The sequence below is a fragment of the Strix uralensis genome, chromosome 12 (genome assembly GCF_047716275.1).
Source record: "Strix uralensis isolate ZFMK-TIS-50842 chromosome 12, bStrUra1, whole genome shotgun sequence".
Taxonomy (NCBI): domain Eukaryota; kingdom Metazoa; phylum Chordata; class Aves; order Strigiformes; family Strigidae; genus Strix; species Strix uralensis.
The window spans coordinates 13,857,077-13,879,534 of NC_133983.1; the positions used below are offsets into that span (position 1 = coordinate 13,857,077).

At 38.7% G+C, this 22,458-nt stretch overlaps 1 protein-coding gene across 2 annotated transcripts in view; it reads right to left on the minus strand.

The window, feature by feature from the left end:
* The window catches only part of PEPD (peptidase D), a 140,156-nt gene that overhangs the window by 116,102 nt on the left and 1,596 nt on the right, over window positions 1-22,458 (minus strand). The window contains exons 2-4 of one of the 2 annotated variants that reach the window (XM_074881153.1): window positions 18,467-18,650; window positions 17,051-17,178; window positions 1,132-1,195 (exon numbers count right to left, since the gene is read on the minus strand). In XM_074881153.1, coding sequence (XP_074737254.1) covers window positions 1,132-1,195; window positions 17,051-17,178; window positions 18,467-18,650 — 376 coding nt within the window. The remainder of the gene's footprint in view (window positions 1-1,131; window positions 1,196-17,050; window positions 17,179-18,466; window positions 18,651-22,458) is intronic. The other variant, XM_074881154.1, reaches the window with a different exon arrangement.

Here is a 22,458-nt window from a genome sequence, read left to right on the forward strand (position 1 = left end):
AATACATGTAGTCCAGGTGGAAAACAGCCTTTATGTTGGGACAATTTACTGGTTCACATAAAGGGCTCTTTTTCCCATCAATAGGGTTTTTAAGCAGTGAGGAAACAGGAAACAGAACTGTAGTAAAGCCATTTGTTGATGGAAAGTGACCCAAAACAACTAAGGTGACCCAAAATAAATGTGATTTAAAAGTAAAACATATTATTTTCCACTTGCTATTTTCACCATCTGACAGATGAGTGTTGGAGCGCCTGCACTCTACACGACTCCAACTCACACACATCAAAAAGCAACCTCTCCACTGCCTCCTCCACCCCCAGCTACCAAAATACAGGATCAAACTTCACTTCATAGCTGGACTCATTATGAAAATGAAATGAAATATCCTCACAGCTGATGAAAGCAAAATTTTTGGTCTAGTGAGTCAGAGGTAGTACTCTGCAGGGACAGAAGTATCAGGGTCTTCCTTTTCAAGCTGCTCTCCATGAAAATCACCCACAGAGCTTGGCAGGAATACTGCCCTCACCCTGCTGAGCCTTCCTACCAAAGAAATCATAACTGGCCAGGTATACAAACATCTGCTCAGAAATTAAATGAGAAACCTAACTAAGCAAGTCACACTTGCTTTTAAAAATATGAATATATTTGTTTATTCAAATATTAGAATGATTTAACATAAACTAGGAGTAAGGCAGTCAGCCTTTCCTCACAGGCCTTTGGAGGCATAAAATAAATGTAGGCTCCCAAGTCAGAGCTAGGACATGCAACCTGCATGACAGGAATCTCCTCAAATCTCCAAGGCATTGCAAAAAATCTATTTAGCAACATGTTTCTGTTGGATAAAGATACATACTGACAGGTCTCATGATGCACAGAACATGTTTATGAGACTGCCTTTGGATTAAGACCTTAATGTTCAGCTCAAAATGGTAGTCTTTTAAGAAAAAATAAAAATAAAAAGATTACAAGTGCTTTGTAAGAATGAAGGACACTTTCCATGAACTGGAGGGGTGGAAAGGTCCCACCAAGTCAGGAGACATCCAGTAAGCACAGGACTAAAATTAAGCAAAATCATTGCCACATATTGATTCTGTATTCACAGAAAAATACACAGACACACAGACAACTCACCTCATTCACATAGTAGACTTCATCCACAGCGTATTTTTTCTTGAAGAATTCAGGGGGATGAATCCTTTGGAAAACAACAAAAAAACCCATTTGGTTTTAGCTTTACTGTTATATTTAATAAGGCTACAGACAAAGAAGTAATGTCCTCTACCATCACAACAATAGAATCAGATATGAGGAATGCTTTAATAATCTTATCCTTGACTCCATTTCCCAAAATAGGAGATAACACAGAAAGTTGCCATGGCTACAAAAATCAGTGTGCTTTAATCCAGGCCATGCTTGATACTTAGATTTCATGGTCTCCTCCTGAATTAAAGGGGGTTTTTTTGCCCATTCACTCTACACAACACAGTTTTGTTAAAGATTTTTGCCATGCCATTTGTATACAACTTTCCAATTCACCAGACAATGGAAGGATGTAGAAATAGCAAAAGACTGGTTTGCCCTGTGTTATATTCAAAGAATGAACAAAACATTCATTTTCTACCCTGGTAACCCCTCTGATGTCAACACAAAGCAGACTGAGGGCTTTTAAGACATGGGCTCTGCTGCCTCTATTCCTCAGGACACTAGAGATCTACTCCTCTAACCCAACAAGGCGTGCAACTTTACATGTCCATGTCCAAAACTAAATCACTTCTGCTGTTTTCTCCCAATACCCAACCAGAGACTTTTCTCTAAACACAAGAATGTGAAAGATCAGGGCAGATGCTGGTATGGATCAGCGCTCCAGGGCTCCCCCACCAGCCCCTGTACCAGGGGCTGTACCATTGTTCATTCCTTCACTTTATGGTAGTAGCCTCTGATTAGTCTCTAATCCCTTAAACTGAAATAAATATAACCAGTGTAATTCTGAAAATGTAATCGCAAAAGAAAAAAAGAAAAAAACCCACCCAGCTTACATCCTTCCACAGAGTAAAGAGAACAGGAGGAAAAAAAATAGTTGGAAGAGCCAGAGTTTGGAGGATCCTCTGCATTTTGCTTCCTGAGAGACAGCAGGAGAGCAAGAGGTGTGCGCAGGACCAAACCTTCAGCTGTTTAAACGTTAGACTACAGTTGTGGAAAGAATAAATTAGGCTGCAGACTGAAAAACTTTTCTAACCCTTGTGGTGAGGAACAGAAGTGGTGGGACAAACAGCTCAGAATCTTTAGGAGGCGCTCCATAACAAAGGCATGTGCTGTAGTTGCCCACAGTACCAGGTGGCTAGAGCTCTGATTTACGTCATTTTTTCAATCTTGTGCACTCATTTTTCATTTTACATTCCTCTATGCTCCAAACAGTACTGGGCTGAGACACGAAAACGTTTATGGTGTTCTCAAGCAGTAAATCACAGATTTAAAAAAAAAATTATCTGTGAAAGTACTACTCAAAAGTAACACAAAAATATCTCATTATATGTTCCCTTTTGCAATGCTCCTTTTGTGGACTCTTCCCATCACTGTTCAAGATTTCAAAGCAATTATCATTTATCTTCTCTCCCTGGTTAATTTCACGTATAATTAAAAAAAAATCACTATATTCTCTTATCCTTCTATATCCTGTATTTTATAGTTCCCTTACCTCCAACTTTTGCATACTCTTGTTTCTCCTGCAGGCATCTCCTTATCCCCTCCTTCATTCCTCACACATTTGAAGTACTTTAATATTCCAGAAACATCAAGAACAGATTTAGCGCTTTCTGGTTTTGTTCTCTTTTACAGTTTCAACCAATTCATCTGGTATCAGAAGAATTCCAACTGTAAAACCAGCTAATTTATGGCCAACAGTAATTTATGGTAATATATGCTCTTTAGAGTAATACCTCCAAAGCACCATTTACAATTAGCTGCATTGTTTGAATTGAAGAACTGTTTCTTGTAAAGTAAATATTTCTTAAAAGTATGCCCACAAATGTGCTGGATTTTATTCACTTAATGCAGTTTAAGTAAGAGCAGGTTTCACTTCCCAACATGCCAATAAGAAAACTTCTGCCTTTTCACAAACTCTTTTTCAATTTTTTCTTTGTTGTTGTTAGTTGCCTCCTACAATTGTGTGGTCTACAGCACACTGCTGCTAATTTAGTCCTTTGGTTATGGTTAATATTAATCCATTATTGATTCCATTCCAGCTGTAATCCCTCCAACATCTCTTCTTATGTACACTATGACTCTTTTGAGGAACAAAAGTAGCTCATTATCCTTTCAAGGCTGAGGATTTTTTCTCTACTTTGAGAGAAAGAAAACAGCAGCTTCCCACAATCCTCCATCCTCTCTCTGTCATTAAACTACATCCTCTTCCAGATACTTTGAACTCCATCACATCTAATGACAAGCTGCCACACTTCCCAGATGTGTACTTCCTTGCTTGTCTTGTTCTTGCTACCTTGCTCAGAAGTCAGCAAGACTTTTAGTACCAAGTAGAGAGCCAGACTTCTCAGCTTCCCTTTGAAGCACTCAAACCCCTGCCTCACTTCCCTTCTTCAGCCATTTAGCACCTCTGACTAGATAGTAAAATAAATTCACATACACTTCCCACAAACTACCATCCCCTACTCATCCCACAGGAGCCACGATGCTTCAGTGATGAAGCCACTTCTCTCACTGGGAAGATTTCTGCAAAGACCTACCCTATTGCAGAACCATACACAGAGATCTACATTAGAGCAGAAAAACTCTGTGCTGTCACTTATAGAAGGCAAAACAAAAGCTCAGGGAAAAAGAGGAGCAAAGATGATCCTCATTGAGACCTTTCCATATCCTCTCCAGTCTCTCAGGTTTTTTCCCAGTTCAGCGGGGATCTATGAAAGATTATTATACACCAACATTGTAGTTACTGTAAAAAAGTACCAGTGCCAAGTTCCTTAGCAGATACAGGGCTCAGTATTCATTTTTATCCAATTTAAATGCAAAACAGGCTAAAGTCTAGCACTGAACATCACTGTCACAGGGAATGGTACTTTCCACAGAATGCTCGCTTGCATCATGAAAATCAGAAGTTACGTTCAGTTATCATAATTTCAAGTACATCTGCTACTTCACAAAGATGAGGAATACTCTCTACAAATTACTCTCAGGCAGGTAGAATAAGTTAATTGGTTACAATTTTTAGGTTTGGCTTTGTCTTTTGTAATGCTGCTATGGGCTGCCAGTTTCAAAATTCTGATTAATCACTGCAGAGACTGCACACAAAAAACCCCACAGCAAGTCATAAATTAATTAGAAGGATTACCCAAGTGGAAGATAGGATACCAAATATTATTGAATCATGTCTCTCCTTGCCTATCAAAAACCCAAACCAAACAAAAAACAATATTCCCCCCCCTTTTTTGTAAACAGATGTGAACAGAAGCAATGGCCTAATTTTTACAGGGCGGGGGGGGGGGGGGGGGGGGGCGGGAGGAGAAATGTGCAAAAATATTTAGATTCCCTGGCAACATAATTTAGCAAAAATCTACAGAGAGTAATGTACTTTAGCCCTTAAAAGGCTTAATATCCTTTTCTTTTAGTTTTAGAACTCCAGCCAAGCAAAAACCAGTGTTTGTTAGAAATGTCAATAGTTAGCTTCCAGAATAGTAGGAGTCATCATTTATCTTATAACCGAAATAAGCAACTCCAGACTCCTGGAACATTATCATGCCCAAGTACACATGCCCAAGTGGCTAGGCAAAAATCTGGCATCTCATAGTTTATGGCCATTAGAAAGAAAACATAAGAGTTCAGCACCTTACTTACAAGAGTACAGTCCTCATTTTTTGTCACCAAAGGATCCCTTAAACAAGACTCCGTCTCTAGTTCACCACTTAGAATTCATCACAGTTTCCAGTCCAGTCAAAAAGCTTGAGTTATTTTGGGTTAAACATCAAAGCTGTTTAAATTCTGCTGATGCTTCCTACATAACTCTTCCCTCTTCCATGTTCTTCTATCCAATCTAGTTCACCTATTTGGTTTCTTACTCTCGAGGTTTTCATAGCAACTGCGAAACACTGAAGATGATCTAAAGATGTGAAGGTACATCTTAAAGAGAAGACTCAAATTCTGATACACTGACTCATTTTAACAGCTAAGGTTTTATTAAAGCACCAAATATTGAAGATTCACCTTTCAACCATGACAAGTGACAACTTTATTATAAACAAAATTCTACTGAGGTAACAATGGGAAAAAGAGGAAGAGGAGCAGCAGTAATACTATAAAAATACAGAACCAAAGAATCATCTAAGTTGGAAAAGACCTTGAAGATCATCCAGTCCAACCATTAACCTAACACTGACAGTTCTCAACTACACCATATCCCTCAGCGCTATGTCAGCCCGACTCTTAAACACCTCCAGGGATGGGGACTCCACCACCTCCCTGGGCAGCCCATTCCAACGCCCAACAACCCCTTCTGGAAAGAAATACTTCCTAACATCTAGTCTAAACCTTCCCTGGTGCAACTGGAGGCCATTACCTCTTGTCCTATTGCTTGTTACTTGGTTAAAGAGACTCATCCCCAGCTCTCTGCAACCTCCTTTCAGGTAGTTGTAGAGGGCGATGAGGTCTCCCCTCAGCCTCCTCTTCTCCAGACTAAACAATGTGAATGTTAAGTTAATACAATGTGAAATTAGTACAATGTGAAATGTTAAGTTAGACAGTAAAGTAATACCCCACAATAGCTAGATCTCATTTCTCTTATACATCGATCAAACACGAAAACCACCAGCAAAAGAGTAAGGGAGCGTAGTATTAAAAACTAGTAACCAGGAATCCCAGCCAGCCCATCAGCTTAGTGAAAACATCCAAGTTTAGAATAAATTTTTCAATTTTGTTTAACTGAATTCACAGTGGTACATGATGGCATGTTTAAAAACCAAGATGCTTCACCAAATCACAACCTAATCACGCCAGTGCAGATTTTGCCACCAACTTTGACAGACCACAGTATTACAACTGACTCCACTTCAATGAGATCCTTCAAACAGCAATGTTAATACTGACACCTCTGTTTATCCATCAGTAAGATGAACAGCTCTGACAGCCAATCTATAAATACACCAAAAAATATATTTTGAAGCTTTTATATAGATGGACAAAATTCAAACCTTTTTTCTTTTTTGCAATATTTTATTAACCATGTTGTGTTTCTACTTTAAACCCAATAAAAACTTGGTCTCATTGTCTAAAACCATTTTAAAGCTGTTGTTCATTACATTGCACAAGAATTCATAACAGCAAATCTTAAGAGATTTGTACAAATTTGACATTACCGTAAGAATTCCATTAAGCAACATTTCTTTGTATTCTCAAGGACTCTGGAGCAATAGCCTTGTAATACCAACATGGTAAGAGAGTGTTCCTAGTTTTCAGAACTGTATTCAGAAGAGAGGTACAAATGAGATGGATCTAAATCACAAATGCCAAAGAAAAACTGAGAACAGAATTTGTAACAGCTGATAGCTATTCCTGAAACAATCGCATCTAAGCCAACTGCTAATATATTTACAACCTAATTGCTGATATACATTCATATGTATATGGTTTCATTTGCATCTAAATGTTCTTCCAGACAATCTTCAATATATGTAACAACTTTTTCCTACTGGTTGTTTTGTATTCACATTTTTTAATGCTTCTAGGACAGATTTTTGGTTTTCAGTTTTTACAGTGGATCAGCTCTAAAATGAAATGTGGCTTTTCTTGAAGTAGTCCAACTTCGCTTTTCTTGAGCATTTCAGTTGGAGTTCCTAATTCAAGATTACTTATCTTACTGCATAGCCTAGAATGTAACACTATTCCTGTTGGAAAAAAATATTCTTAATGGTATGTTCATTACAAAAATTTGAAATTGAGACTGATTTCAAAACATTTTCTACACATTCTACTTTTTTTTTTAACTAAACGATTACAGACACACACTCAAACAGATATGTACATATACACATCAGAAATGACCTGAGCACCTTTAGCAGAGCAAGTCAACACCAGGAGGTCTCAAGTTTTCTGAAGTGTGGCAAGTTGACTGCATTGTCTCCTCTAAAAGTTGCATAGGATTCCTCCCTCTCCACAACACAGATTAATCAAAAAGCTTTAGCTTTCTGCACCCTGTTAACACCAAGAAGCCACAGCATCACTGCTCTGCATCAGCCAGCTCTGCACCAGTCTGCTAACAGACGTTCAGTCTAAGTCCACTGAATTGCAAGGTCCTTCCATAGGGCTATCTTAATTTCAGTGCTACTTTTACACACCTTACATTTCGTAACATATCTGTAAGTGATTCGCAGATTATAAAAGCCAGGAGAGATCAGAATAAGCACATGTATTTCATTTTTAGTTTGACTTCTAGATGCTTTCATTTTAAGACATCTGATATTGTTATATGTCCTGCTGTGAGATTCTGCTAACAGCATCCTCTCACTCTTCCCTACTCAAATTCTTACAGCAGCCTCAGCTCTTCTAGAATATTTGGATAAAAACATGACCTTTAAGAGCTACTTAACTTTCTCTAGGTTTATTGCTGGAATAGAAACTAGTTCATCACCATCACTTTGTGATGCTTCACATATTTTTTGTTTCTCTCAAATACAGAATGAAAATCCTTTATACATTTACCTCAATAACCACGCAGAAATGGCAGTTGGACCATTCTCATCTACTAGCAGAAGCCGTTTGAATTGTAACTGCCAGTTTTGTTTTCTCTCACATGTTGTTCTTTGCCTTAAGCTTGTCCTGTCATCCACCCAGGATCATTCAGACCTCCCCATTAGCTAAGTTCTCTTGTGATCAGCTTGTCAGAATAGGCAGACACATGAGAACCATTAGCACACTTTAAAGCATTATAGGTTTTATGTTCATATGTTCACTTACACATTACAAAAAAAACAGTTCTTCATTTCTGTTGCTTTACACCTACACAATTTATATCAAACTTTTAATATTAAGATTTGAACAGTTTTACAGAATTCCTTAAGTCTTCACATCTGGCCTTGTTTGTGTTTTGAAGCTATTCTGAAAGAAGGGTGCCTTCCTGCTTTGTTACATATAAAATAAAAGCAACAGGTGTATGCTAACATAAGCTCCAATGTGAGATAACCATTCTCCTGCAAAATAAAATACTAAGTTAATACCACATAGCACAGACAACAAAGCAGTATTCCTGGCTGTCTGACCACACATGCTATCAACTAACATATATTAGGACCAAATAATGAGAATCACCTGCAATTTCTAAGCACTGAATCTGGCTTTAGGCAAAAAAAACCCCATCAGCATTAATTTAATGTATTTTTTAAAAGGATCAGTAAGAATCTCTAAATGAAAGTCAACAATCATTTTGTGGATCTCTTGGGAGAAGGAGAGGAGGAAGACAGCAAGTACTGACATGAAGCAAGACATGCCATGCTAAAGACTATCTCTTGCAATTAAAAATACAGATCCACAGGTCTTGTCCACTACTTACTCTCTTTCAGATCCACAGCTCCTGGCAGTTACCAGAAAGTGATGTTTTTACAAGCAGTAATTAAAAGTAAGAAGTAACATAGTTGAAACAATAACAGAATAGGCAAATATCAAAGACACAAAATCACAAAATCAGAAGAGGAAGATTCTTGATGAAGTGAGACAGAAAAACTAAAACTAGCAAACTTCACAGTAAAGCTTTCTGCTTTACGGGGATACAATGTTATTGCTTCCTCCATTTCACCCTAACTTCCACATTCCGAGCAACAGATATAAAACACCACTTTATGGCAAATTCACCTTGTCTTGAGAAAATAGCCTCTACTAAGCAAAATAAATGCCTACATTAGCCTGCACATAGTGCCTGTGTGTGGCACTGTGGCATGCACACACTTACTGCCAGCAAGTCATAAGTTACATTACATTTTTCCTCACTTACATGAGGGGAAATACATGCACAAGTTGTAAATTGGACAAGTGTAGCCTTCAGCAGTTGAAGTTCTACACAGTCAACAAGTCATTTCTCAGGACTTGCTAGAATAAGCTTACAGCAGAGTAAAAGTTTCAGTGGGACTGCATACAAAGAATAAGAACGTTGGCAAAAATTAAAGTCAGATGAACACAAATACATCAGCAAAGCACACAGAGCTGAAGGTGGAAAAGGGATACAAAAGCAATATTTTAACGCTGTCAGAGATTCACCAATAAACTCCTTCCTCATTACAATATCAAGTTAACAGATGGCAAAGCATTAACCAAACAAGAGGGTGTCGAGAAATGCTAGGAAGAACAACACAGGAGGCTTCACAAGATACCAGCAGATGTTCCTGACTTTGTCCAAAAAATGCAATCACCTATATATCCAAAAGGAATTTCACAATCTCAAACAAGAAGATTAAAAGCCATCAAGCTAGATATAAAACAAAACTGTACTAATGGGCTTGATGGTATCACAGGCAGCCTCCAGCAACGTTTTGACTACCTTAATGTTACTCCCTTTCCACATTTCTCTAGATTTCTGTTTTATCCTTTGAAAGACAGAAGTCCCTGCATACACGTAAACTCAGACTCCTTGCTCCTTTTGATACAGTCCAGAGTAAGATGGATTTTGAGAAAATAACAGAATTTAAAAGAAATTGTACTGAAGATGAAGACTGAAAGTTGATGTGAGTGGTAAGCAGGGCAGTAACTGAAGCCATGTCTCCCAGAGGGCCAGAACGGTAGAGTCCACATGCATGATGCTAGACACAGGATGCTGGGTATATGACACTGGACTTCCAGTGCTACACACAGATTATGCACTTGTTGGACTTATGAAATCAGAAGGTATTAAGGAGACGTTCACTGTTCTTCTTAATAAAAGCCAAGCTCTGAACTACCTATTCCATCTACTTCAAATATACAGTCTCACTGTTCCTGCTCAGCTATTCCCATCACAGGCATTCCCCAAAGATGAAAAGTTCTTTAGGCTTTCTATAAATTCTACCTCAAGAGGTAGTGCCTCAATTAGACATTTAAGAGATACCATCAAGAGCTACCCAAAAAAAGAAAAACACAGAAAACTTGCAATTGGTAACCTTTGTTTTATTTCTCTCTGCAAATAAAATTCTTCATTGGAGAGAGGGCTCTATATTAGCACAGAAAAAACTGTAACAAAGGAAATGTTTATACACTGAAATCCCTTAAAGATTTCTTGTAACATAAGACTGCTGACAAATACTCATAGATCTCTTCCCCAAAAAAGAGCACAAAAAGAATTACAATGGTTAAGAGGGTAAGTATAATTTCTAGGTCACTATAGAATTACAGTGTTCTGCTCAAACAGTGGTCTCAATTCATGCTATTTAATTGAGAAAGTTACATACTGAATCTGTCAATAGCAGACGTTCTGCTTTTACTTTGGAAAAATGCCTATATTGGGGGGGGCGGGGGGGCGGGGGACCGAGCAATATTTTATGTCCCACACATAAAAGCACTGTAGCAAGCTCGGGAATGTGTGCAGCATGTCCCACAGCTCCCATATGAATCAGTAATAGCATGAAAGAAAGCAGTACTGATGTTTACAGCAGCATTAAGATGACCTGAACAGCTTTAAGAAGGGGATGATAACATTCCCATCTTACAGCTTGTAAAGAAAACTAAACCACAAACAAATCAAAGGAACTTGCCACAACAACTCATTGGGCACAAAGAAAAGGCAGAACCCCCCATGCAAACAGTGTCTGATCCACTATGCCATGTTGCCCCTGCAAGACAAAGAAGTATCTGGCATCCCCCAGGACTAGGGTCAAGGCCACATGCACCGACACCCAGAGCTCCAGCAAGTACACAGGCAAAAGGGTACACAGCAAGTAAAACACAATCTGCCTGGTTTCACTCACATTTAGCTTTTAAGCATTGATATTGATTATACTTTTCCCTATCCTATTTTTACAAAACAGCTGGGTTTTTTTTTTCCTCTTCGTATGTTTCACAACAGAGACAACACTTTCAGAGTCCTTCCTGAGCATACAGACACAGCACAAGTCACAGGGAATAAAAAACCTAAAGAAAACAGTTATCATCAAGAGCTGAGAACATAGAATTTTAGAAGTGCAAGAATAGAGGCACCACTGTAGGTATTCCACTTGAGAGTTGTTTCAGTGAAGTGCCTTCTCAAATCCAGACCGACAAGAAGCAGAGAGCCCTGCACTCATACTGGGCAGCTGCAGAGCAGAAGGCAGCATGGAGGTGCAGAGCCTCGTCGGAACACTGCTGGAAAACCCCGTGGGCAGTTCTTTCACTGCAGCTTACCTTCCTACCACCAGCAGCCGTGTCCTTGGAGGAAAAACACATGGCACACCCGATCAAAAGAAACCTTGGATTCTCTGACATTTCAAAATGTTATCAGGAGTTTGTATCACTGAACTCAATACTCCTGCTAGTGCATTAAATAAAGTATAAAATAAGAAATGCCTGGTGGGGGTTATGAACATTCCCTGTCGTGCCACAGGAACAAGACGTGTGTAGGCAACCCTTAACTTTCTCATACTATGGTTTGAAGCCACATTAGGATATTAAAAAACTCTGGTGCAGCATTATCAAGCAGATTTACTCAGCACTGGTTCTACTTCTCAATACACCTGAATCAAAAAAAAGGAGAGGAAAAAAGAAGCACTTTAACACTTACTAAATCACCTTGTGCATCCAGTTAAAGGTGTATGCTGGTAGAGATTGCAAATCAATGGACTGATATAAATTACTATTGTTGTTTAAAACATCCTCAACAAGAAATACAAGGAAACTTAAGCAGCTAGAAAGCAAAGATTAATAAAAATAATTACTGAAGTAGAAGTCATAGTAAAAATACACATTCATCCTGAACCAGCAAGGCTCATGGACAATTAGAATACTGGGACAATGACTAAATTGATCATTCAAGAAGTCAGAGAATTCGAACAGCACTGTTTAGAGAAAAACAACCACCAGTAAAGTGGCAAGAGCAATCCAGACACTAATTATTCTGTAAAAGTAATTTTTATCCACAGAAAATACCATAATAAATGAATGGGAGACAAGAAATGGAAATCACTGCACTACGGAGAGAACTGGAATCATGGAAAATAAGCAGCTGGGGGAATTGCATTCCGTCAATCAAAAGCAACCACCTTTATTGTATGGTTTTGAAAGGATCACATGAAGGGTAAAGCAACAGATGCACTATCTGAATAATAGTAAAATATTTGATAAAAATCTCTCAAGACTGTTACTCTCCAAAATCAACTCAAATTGGCTTGGACAGGAAAACTACAATGTGACCTGAAAGCCAGTGACTAGTCATAATAAAAAAGCAAAAAGCCTAAAGCAGAAAATAAAAATAAATAAATAGATAAAAAGATGAGCTTTTCAGGGGCTGGAAACCCTCCAACTGACACACCGAAAAGTGCTGTATCAATTTACAGTGATGTTCTCAGAAGTTAAAGTGATAAACAGCAATGGACTGCAAGTCTTGAGTGGAATACTGCAAAGACTGAAATTAGTTCTGATGCTATTCAGAAACAGAGCAGGACTGAGTATGTTCATGAGATCCACAGATGGCATTTGCAGGTGGTAACAAACTTTGCAGATAAATTGCAATTGCCAGTTGGTACAAAACAGTAGTAAGATGACCTAAAGTGATTAAAAACTGGTATTTTTTTTTAAACAGCAAACTAAAGAGTCAGTGGGTAGGGGGAAGGGACAAATGGTGGGAAGAGATCAAACTGATAGATTTGGAGAAAGAAAACACTAAGCATATTTCATTTTAGAGAAAAAAATTACAAGAAAAAATACCAGGGGATGATATGGCAGATCAGTTCAGAAGGTAAAACCAAAGATCCTTCTCTATACTATCTGAATACACAGCTCCAGAGCATGCTACGGAGAAGACAACCTGTATATACCACATCCATAAAATGCATCAAGAAAATGTCCTTCATTTCTGCAAAATCTACATCACAGAGAGTAATTAAGGTTATTCAGAGTTTGTTTCCTATAGCACCCACATACACTCCACTACCTTCTAAAGAGTTGCCTCCAATTTCACCTTGCATAGAATGGGCTTACTACAGACTTTGCCTTCTTGCAGCCAAGCCTAGGACTAATTAATGCACCAGTCTCAGCCACCATGATATAGTCAGATAAACCAACCATGCTGTACACAATTTAATACTCACAATTATTCAAAATACAAATGCCGCAGAACTTCACCAATCCCCATTAAGAAAAAGTGATCAAGAAAGAGATTTCTTAGCTTCTCATTTTCATGTTCACGTACAGTCTATAGGGGGAAAAGGTAGAAGCCTAAATAGACTGAAAAGTTCTTTTTTTACGAAAGCATTTGGGGAAAAAAAGAAAACAAACAACAAACCCAACCACATACTTCTGCACTTCTTTCCAAAGGCAGTAAAACTTCTCAGTTTTGCTGAAGTCAGTCAAGTTTAATCACCAAAAACAAAGACTGATTTTTGTTGTAACCTACTTAGAAAATGATGACAATTTTTAAAAAGCTTCCTCATTAGGTCACTGAAAAATTATTAATATTTGCAAAGCATCTTATTGTGCTTTATTACAGCTCCAACGTGCCATACCAAGGTTCAACTTTGCAAATACAGATAGCTTCCAATCACATTCATGGAAAAACATTACTTGCAGTGGATGCAACACTAAATTAATGTTGTTATACTTACCAATCAGCCAGCAGGGCTTCAAAGAAAACACAGGAAATTGCACATAAATATTGCTCTGTCCCATTTAATACGTATTTCTAAAGTTAGAGCAGGAAAGCGTTAAATATATTTGTTTTCCATTAAAAACACTCTTTACGTGGCAAGGCAATTAAGTTATTTTGGCATACACTTCACATAAAGCAGCTGCTGTACAGTATGTTTTACTTTATAAAATATCTTTAATCAGCACACTGACTAGTTCTGTCATTTATAATTAAGGAGGTAAATGGCAGGTGCAGCATTAATTAGTGAAACTGAAGTCTCTGTGCAAGACATGCAGTCATACCAACTTAATGCCTCCTAGGAATAGAAATGATTGCTAACAGCTTTGCACCACAAACTCAACTAGGTAAGACCATGCCAAGAAAGAGGGGCATTTACAACACAGTTATGCTTCTGAAGCCTTTACTATCTTATATTACCAAATTCATTTCTTAAACTCTTCCTTGGAAAGTAAGAATAGAAAAATACTTCAGGAGCACAAAAGTCTACCCACTAAGCCATCCTGAGAGAGTCTGTTTCTGCCTTAGGAACAATAGAGGGGGCAGAGGTACAGATCAAGAAATAGGCAAAGCGGTTCTCTTAGTTGAAAAGATTTTCCCAGCCAACAACTAAGAAATGCACTAGTCCATCATCTGGAGAAATGCCCACACTCATAATTTAGAAACAGAGCAACTGTTGTTGCAATCCCTTCCCAACATGAAAGTAGGACCACCAGTCCTACAGTTACTCTCATAACAACTCTGTGATTGCCACCTTAAGAGGTTGTGGTGTTTTGGAGAACGTCCATAGTCTGTGAGTTAAATTAAATCTCTCCTCCCTTTTAAAACTGCAGAGGTTATTTTGGCTTGAAGAACTTCTGAAAGGTAGCCTTACAGCTATTTACAAATCTTTAGAGCGTACACATTCAGCAAGAAGTCCTACAAGATGAGTAACACTTCCAAAGAAGTTGTGGCCACCCTCAACAGTGGTACTACATAGTGCCGGGTCCTTGGCAGACCACAGCACAGGGTAGTGCACTCATCAGTTCCGTGTTCACCTGTTCTGCAGAGTCCCCAGGCACCACCTCAGCATGCAAAACTGTTCATAAAAACAAGTGCAGTGGGTGAGTCTAAAATAATTACAGCAGTCATGGTCTCATTTATAAACTAATAGTCTGCTCATCTCCAAGCAAATGCTCTCAGACACTTCATTGGTTTTGGCCAAACTAAGACTGCAATTTGAAAGAAGCCAAGAAGCCCCAGTTCTGCATTACTTCAAGGCAAAAAGGTTAACCATTCTGACTGTCACACTACCTAAGCTACATTTCGAAAACAACTTAAGTATGTGTCCTTCAGAAGTGAAAGCACAACAGGACATCAAACAATACATTCAGTAATACAGAAGTAGTAAAATAGCAGCAAAGAACCTTCTGCATTAATTTTAAGAGAATCTATGTATTTCTGCCTAAACTCACATAGCAGATTCCCACGTCTTAAATAGAAGACAATACAAACACCAGGCAAAGCAACTGTACCCTGTGCTATGACCTAGAAGACCAGCTGTAGGCCTCTGTAAAATACCAACCTCGCATATATTGTATAAGGCATTGAACTGATTTGTGCTTCATTGATGTTAATGAATGTTTCTTCAGCAGGTAGACAGTGCCTTCCACATGCAGAGAAACAAGCAATTCCAATGCAAACTATAGTAGATAAACAGTAGTGGTTAGAAGGCAAACTTATTTGTGTTTTTCTTTCAGTGCTAATTTTGACTTAAAATTGAGTCTTCTGGGAAGGAACACAATCCCTAGCTGTGTGCAATACCCCCTGCCAACTGACTTATGAAGCAGAACTGCTACTGACTCACAAATGAGTTATTCATCCATCCTTCTTCTGACAAGCAGAAAAAGTACATGACCACGGCTGACAGAAGAGAAAACAAAGATTCAAACACAGGGATTCAGGAAGGGTAAGGAGAAGAATTTAGAAAACAAGGATGCTGTGATAAAGACAATTTGTTATACTCTGCAAGAAGACACGATGACAATAAACCACTTTTAACCAGACTTGTAATTCTCTAAATGAACCAATAAGGAGCACTGCACAAACAAATCAAAAAGGCCATTTATAAACACCACCATATTTTGTTTGAAAATGCCAAATGAGACAGTGGAATTTCAATAATATTTTTAAGCCTTTTCAGATTAGGCACAATCAATGTGGGTATGAAACAGCTGATTCGAACTAGCAGAAGACAACTTAGAGGGAGGAAAAAGCTTTGTCTATAAATGGGAACAAGCACCACTAGGGAACAAACTTTATAGAGAGTACGTGGGGGTTAAACAGAACCTACCCTCCCAGACAGGTGCAGCTCTCAGCTGAAATATTTCAGACAGCAGTATTCCCATTTTTATGCTATCACAAACAATTTCAGTTCCCAGGCAGGTCTAAGACAGTGATACTCATATAAACTCTCTGAGAAGACAGCATCCATGCCCTACCATATGGTCTGGCAGTGTTCAGCATATGGGATTGGTTGCGATTGTTTTCCTTTTCCCAAAATTAGCATTAAAATATAAGTGATAGCTTCAATTAGAATCGAAGCAACCTGAGCTCAAACTATTAAATTAGAACTAATCCAATGTTCTGAGACCATGTAGACAACAAAAAAATTTACAGTTTGTTAGAGGTTATAAATACAATTAAGACTGAGAAAAGAGATGAACACATAAATAAATCAATTCCTCCACTACTATGGCACTGAGCAATATTTACTACCGATGTGGATAGAGAGAGAGATGTTTATGGCATACTCACAGAACAGAATTAAAATCGCATTCCCCAGTCTGTCAGTTCATATCAAAAAAAGTATCAAAGAGGCTAAACTACCTTCTGCCATTCAAAAAGCTTCATTAGCTAAGACGGCTGCAAACTGGTAAAGTAACTTGGAAAAGCCTGCTTTACTGTTTAACTTGTTCGGTCTTAACACAAGACTTCTACTTTTCTTTATGGTTCAGCTTCATTTCATGGATACCATGAGATCCATGGGTTCCAATTCTAAAGGTGTTCTCTACCAAATGGTGGTGTATCATTTGGTATCATATGATCAATACCAACTGATCACATTTTGTATCGTTGTATGTACATATGGCTACAATTCACACCCAATGATTTGGTGGAATCTGATTAAAATGAGATAGCATTCCAGCTCTACAAACAGCTACGTTATATGAAGTACTCAGATATATCAGAATATGGTTAAAAGATACATCTTACTTTCCCATCCAAACCGCATAGCTTTCAGGGAGCTGTGGAACAAAAAGCATGGATCTTCCAGTATCAACATCTACTGCTCCAAAGCAGCCTGCTTCAGTTACTCCAAAAGTCCAGTGAAAGTAAGATTCCTAGGTTAAGACAAAATATATTCTTAGAAAAAACCCTCAGTTCTACCAGCTCTAAAAATACACTACAGTACATACTAATTCCTACTTCCACATATCTGAAAGAGATCTCTCTTGCTTCTAGAGGGGGGGCGGGGCGGGGGGGGTGGAGGGGGGAAGTGGTTTACATCTAAAGCTTTTCAGACTGTTTAGTTTTAGGTTACAATAACACAAAACCCTCTGTTGGCAACTGGAAAGGATCAAAGATTAATAAGCTACCATAACATAATAAACAGGTCAATTCAGCACAATAAGCATACACCACACAATAAAATACAGTCTTCCAATCTAGAATTATGGGATGCAGTATCAGGAAGAAACAATCATGTCGTATGAGACAAGGCAAAAGCAGAGTGCAGATTCATTGGGTTGTGATGGCAGAGTGCTGAAGTGAAGACCCAGCCTCCCCCAGAGAAGAAGCAGCTGCACTAGGAACAGCCTTTAGCCAAGAGTTATTTTAAGAACAAGCAAACAAACAACAAAACACCTAACAGTACATTTTGGTAAGGATGGGCATATGCTCTGATACCCTGAAAGGTTCATCTCCTCTAAAAACAGACCAATAACTACAGTACTATATGCACTAGATTAGAAATTATTTGTTTCTTCATAACACACAACAGCTCAATTAAATTCACAAAACAAAGTACTGTAGCAGCCATGCAAAGTATGGGGTATGCATAATTAGAGTTCTGTTACACCAGCTTCCCCAAAGACTAAGAATGGGTTCGGCATGACATTAACAAGTTATTAAGTCCTATTTGTGACATAAGGACACATGGGTACTTAAGGAAGAGTCTAATTTGAGAAGACACACGCTGTAAATTCTGCAATACTGCTTTGTGGAATACACAATTTATAAAAGCTTGAAATAGTCTTTTCTATGAATTAATTCAGTTTAGGTCCACTATAACATGTTTCACTACAGAAAGAAGGTTATTTGTTTTCAGACAAGACTGAAAAAAATAAGAAATATCCCATTGCTGTCTTTAATATTATGTTACACACTGATAGGCAGTAGGGCTTTGAACAGGATTAGGTCCTTTAAACCAGATAATGAACCTACATACTAAAGCACTGAAAGAGAGAGTAACTTGAAGCTGAAGAGGCAATGTTATAAAAAAGCCAATTTATTTAAGTGAAGCAAGGCAATGCACACATGATAAAGGGAAAATAATTAAAAATAGTTTAAAAATTCATGTAGGTGAAGAAAGTTTCTTGATTTGATTTAAAGTTTTGATTCAGCTCTTACCTGGCGAAACACGATACCAGTATCAGTACAGTATCTCTGGGTTTCTTCTCCACCCTGCAGCAGAACAACCGAATTCTTCTGGACATCCTTATTCTGTCTCAGGCGATCACACAGTCGTCTTCTATTCAGGGCAAAGAGTGCTACAGGTACTTTCAAGGTCTCATTCCCCAGCCAAAAGGAGGACCTAGAAAACATTTTTTTAATTGACAATTAATGGAAGACAAAGACAGTGGTTAGCATGATTCAGACGTACAGTGATTGTTACTTTAGTCTAGAACAGAAAAGGTAGTTCAACTCTACATACAAAATGCTATTCACTTAAGTGAAAGAGATGCTGTATACAAGCATCGCTCTCAAGTGATGATCAAACATTGCTCATAGGAGTACCAAAGGAAGAAGATGGCAACAGAAGACAGGCGTGGCTGCAGCTATGGCCCACAGCATGTCACCTGTTAAATTCCTTTAGGTAAAGCAACATGAAGAGTAGATGCAGAAAGCAACAACAGCCTAGGTCAGCTGAGTAAAGGCAAAACAGAAGAGAAGAAAATGAGTTCTGAGTTACTGAAAACAGAAGTGAAAGGTTACATTAAATCTGGCAAAATTCAGCAAGTCCATCTGGGAAATGTTTAGTAGCTGAAACAGGGACTGGAGAGAAAACATGACAGATAGCAGACACAGGACAACGGCATTTCCCATACTCACACAGTATCTGCAAATTTCTTTTCTATGTACGTATGTTTATTCTTGCATGCATACAAGTGGCTTCAGCAGGTGACTTAACTCACACACGTGGCTGCAGGAGCATGTCCTGGGTACCAGTGACCTCCTGCTACACATCACCACATGCCCCTAAGGCAGCACTGACATGCTGAAACAGTCTGGAAAGTTTCTGAAAGACTGTACTCAACAGAACCGCAACTGGGAGAACACAGTTTAAAAGTAGTGAGCTCTCTCTTAAAATATACTCGTTATTAAGTAATTTAAGGTGTTTAAAGTACTACCAGAATATATTGCTGATTCATTCACATTTGTTATAGGTCATACTTGCACTTGTTGGAGCTTTACCAGCAGAAGCAGAGTAGCTTGTTGTAGGATTTTTTTTTTTTTTTTAAATCAGATGAGGAAAGAAGAATCTAAGACCATTCCTTCCCCCCCCCCCCCCATGTTTAATATAGCAAAGCTGTGCTTTAGAGCTTCAGTATTACTGATGAATACTGTTTTATCAATAAAATTCTAGATTTAAGTCCAGTTTGTCCCTCCACCTCAGCTTCTCTCAGCTTACTGAAAACTGACTGGCTGGATGGTCATTTTCTATTAGATATCCTTCTAGAGGAGATGACAGAAGGGTGCAGTTACATTATTACTATGTTAAGATGACAAGAAATAAACCACCAAGGGACTTAACCTTAGAGAAGCACAGCTCCACGTCTTAATTATTATATAGTTTTCATAGGCAATCTGAAAGGTAACCTTTGATTTATAGCTGCATAAAGTAACCTCCTGAAAGACTTTATCAGCATCAGAAATGTAAACCCTGTAATTTCTTACTGCAGACACAGCATAAAAGAGCTAATAAAATATTTTATTTTACTTGTTTATAACTACTTGATATAACAGTGTAAGTAATTTTAGAAGGTGAAAGACCGCTCTTGCTAATCCAATTTTCAAACTATCTGCCTAGGAGTTCAGCTGATGGTGCACAAAACCCAATGTGTTTATTTTTATTACATCACACACACACCTGATAACCCAGTACCATGGCAGGTGATCATTACAAGGGCTGCAGACTGCCTATTGCAGCACATCAGCATAATGTGGAAGCACAGTATAAGCTTTCATTTTGGGGTGCCCATGCCTGAAGGAAGAATGAAGCAAGTTCATACAATCCTAGCAAAAGCAACTGAAAGTTTTAAATCGGATAGCAAACCTTAACCTAAATATCAGCAAGGCAACTCAGCAATGCACAAGAGGTTGAAAACACTGTTATCCAAGCAAGATATCCCCCTGGAGTAACTCCATGCAGGGGCCTGGCAATCAGATGCTCACCTTATTTCAAGTATAAAAGGGAAGAAAGAACATAATCAGATACCCTTATGCCATAGGTTGCTCTCATATCTTTGTATTTGCTGAGAAAAAAAAAAAAAAAAGGAAGATGTTGTAGCACAACCTGGCTTCTGTTTTGCTTCTAAGGAAGGAAAAAAGTCACCGTCATTGTAAGTTTACACTCTCACAAGTTGGGGTTTTTTTGGTGTGATTTAAAAAAAAAAAAAAAAAGAAGTCTGATCTCCCTCCTTCTCCAGGCCTAATTCCTACACTCTAGAGCAAAAAGGAAGCTGCTACAAAGGCACATCTTCATCTCCATTGTTTACTGTTAATGCTTTTATTGCACTTAAAACCTTTGACAAGGAAAACAAGACCCAAGGAGAAATACTGATGTCAGCCAGCAACTCCTACTGGTAGTCTCACTAAGTCACTTCAAGAGTGTCTTACTGGGACCTTAACACTTGACCTGAAATGCATTCTGGTGCAAAGTGACGGTTCTTCTGCACATTTTATCTAAGCCCATGGCAAAACTGTGTTCTTCCTTTTATATAATAGATCCCACTTTCCCTGCTTGAATTTCATGCAACAATATTCATCAACAGCAGAATTTGGCCCTGTTTTACACTTGTACAGTTTTTTCCCAAGCATGCCCTTGGTCTCAAAATTTAAGGCTGCTGCAACAGTCACAGCAGCTGAGCGTGCTGGACCCCACAGCAAGGGCTGCAGGACACAGGTGGGCTGGGCTGAGTGTTGTTGCAAATATTGCTCTGTTCCTCAGGTTCTCTGCTGAGCACTCGTATGTTAATTCATGCCTTGAACAGTACAAGCTTGCCAGGCAACAGACTTACTTTCACAACTGGAATTCTGCAGAGAAAACCAGCTAGGTTTCAGAGAGGGCTCAACTTTGAGAAGTCTGCTTCCTCCACAGCCTTTGTTCTCTCTTTCTTCCTGCAAGCACTCAGGTACCAAACTGACAGCACCCTCCCAGATGGGCTAATAACACAGCAAGACACCCACAGGTGCTGCTTTGCCTGCAGAGATTGGGTCCCTCCACATGCATGAGCCCAGCACAAGCTTTCCACAACTTAAACAGAACGCTTTTCAGAGACTAGCACTGACAGAGGAATTTAAGTCTTACAAAAAAGAGTATGCCTGTACACCTGACTTTCTATTGCAAATAATGATTTGGGAAGAGAACTCTCACAGTACTCAAGATCACAAGAAGTCTTCACACACAGGACTGGCTGTGTAACCATCGCTCTGTTGTGACCATCGCTCTGTTACTAAGAAATACATGTCAGATAAGTAAGTTATGACTAGTCTGGTCTTTTTTCCGTATTCCTTCCAGTCCAGCTGTTACAAATCCCTGTGACTACGCAGCACTGTCTACGCCATGACTATTATTTAGCTCTTTTTCAGTTCCAAATATAAGAAGTCATTGCTATGCCACTTGTACTGAGTACATGTATATAACTGCCTCACATGTGTATCAAGCCTGCAAATACACATGCAATTAGAGCGTAATCAGTGTAAAACTCTGTTATTTGCCACCTAACAGTACTACAACGAAGTTCTTTCTGGAGAGGGAATTACAAGCTTTCAATATTGGTCCATGATATCTAATCAGTTTATATCACACAAGACACACAAATACCAGAATTTAATTAGTACAATTGGCTGGTCCTTCAATGTCTATTTCTTCCGTTAGTGCAGACTCAACTCAAAACCCTCTTGTAGAGTTACACATTTGATAATGAAGCATATTTAATGCAAGCACTGCTTTGTGGTGCACACCTCTTTGAAGCTATACAAGCTTCTGCAAATAAGCATTAGTCAGTGTCAGAAATGGCTACTTGCAAGACCAGGAGAGGACAAGTGAAGCTCAGCTTCCTCATTTTCTCTGGTCTGGTACCAGAATTCAGCCATCACTCAGTCTGGTAAAAGCCTCC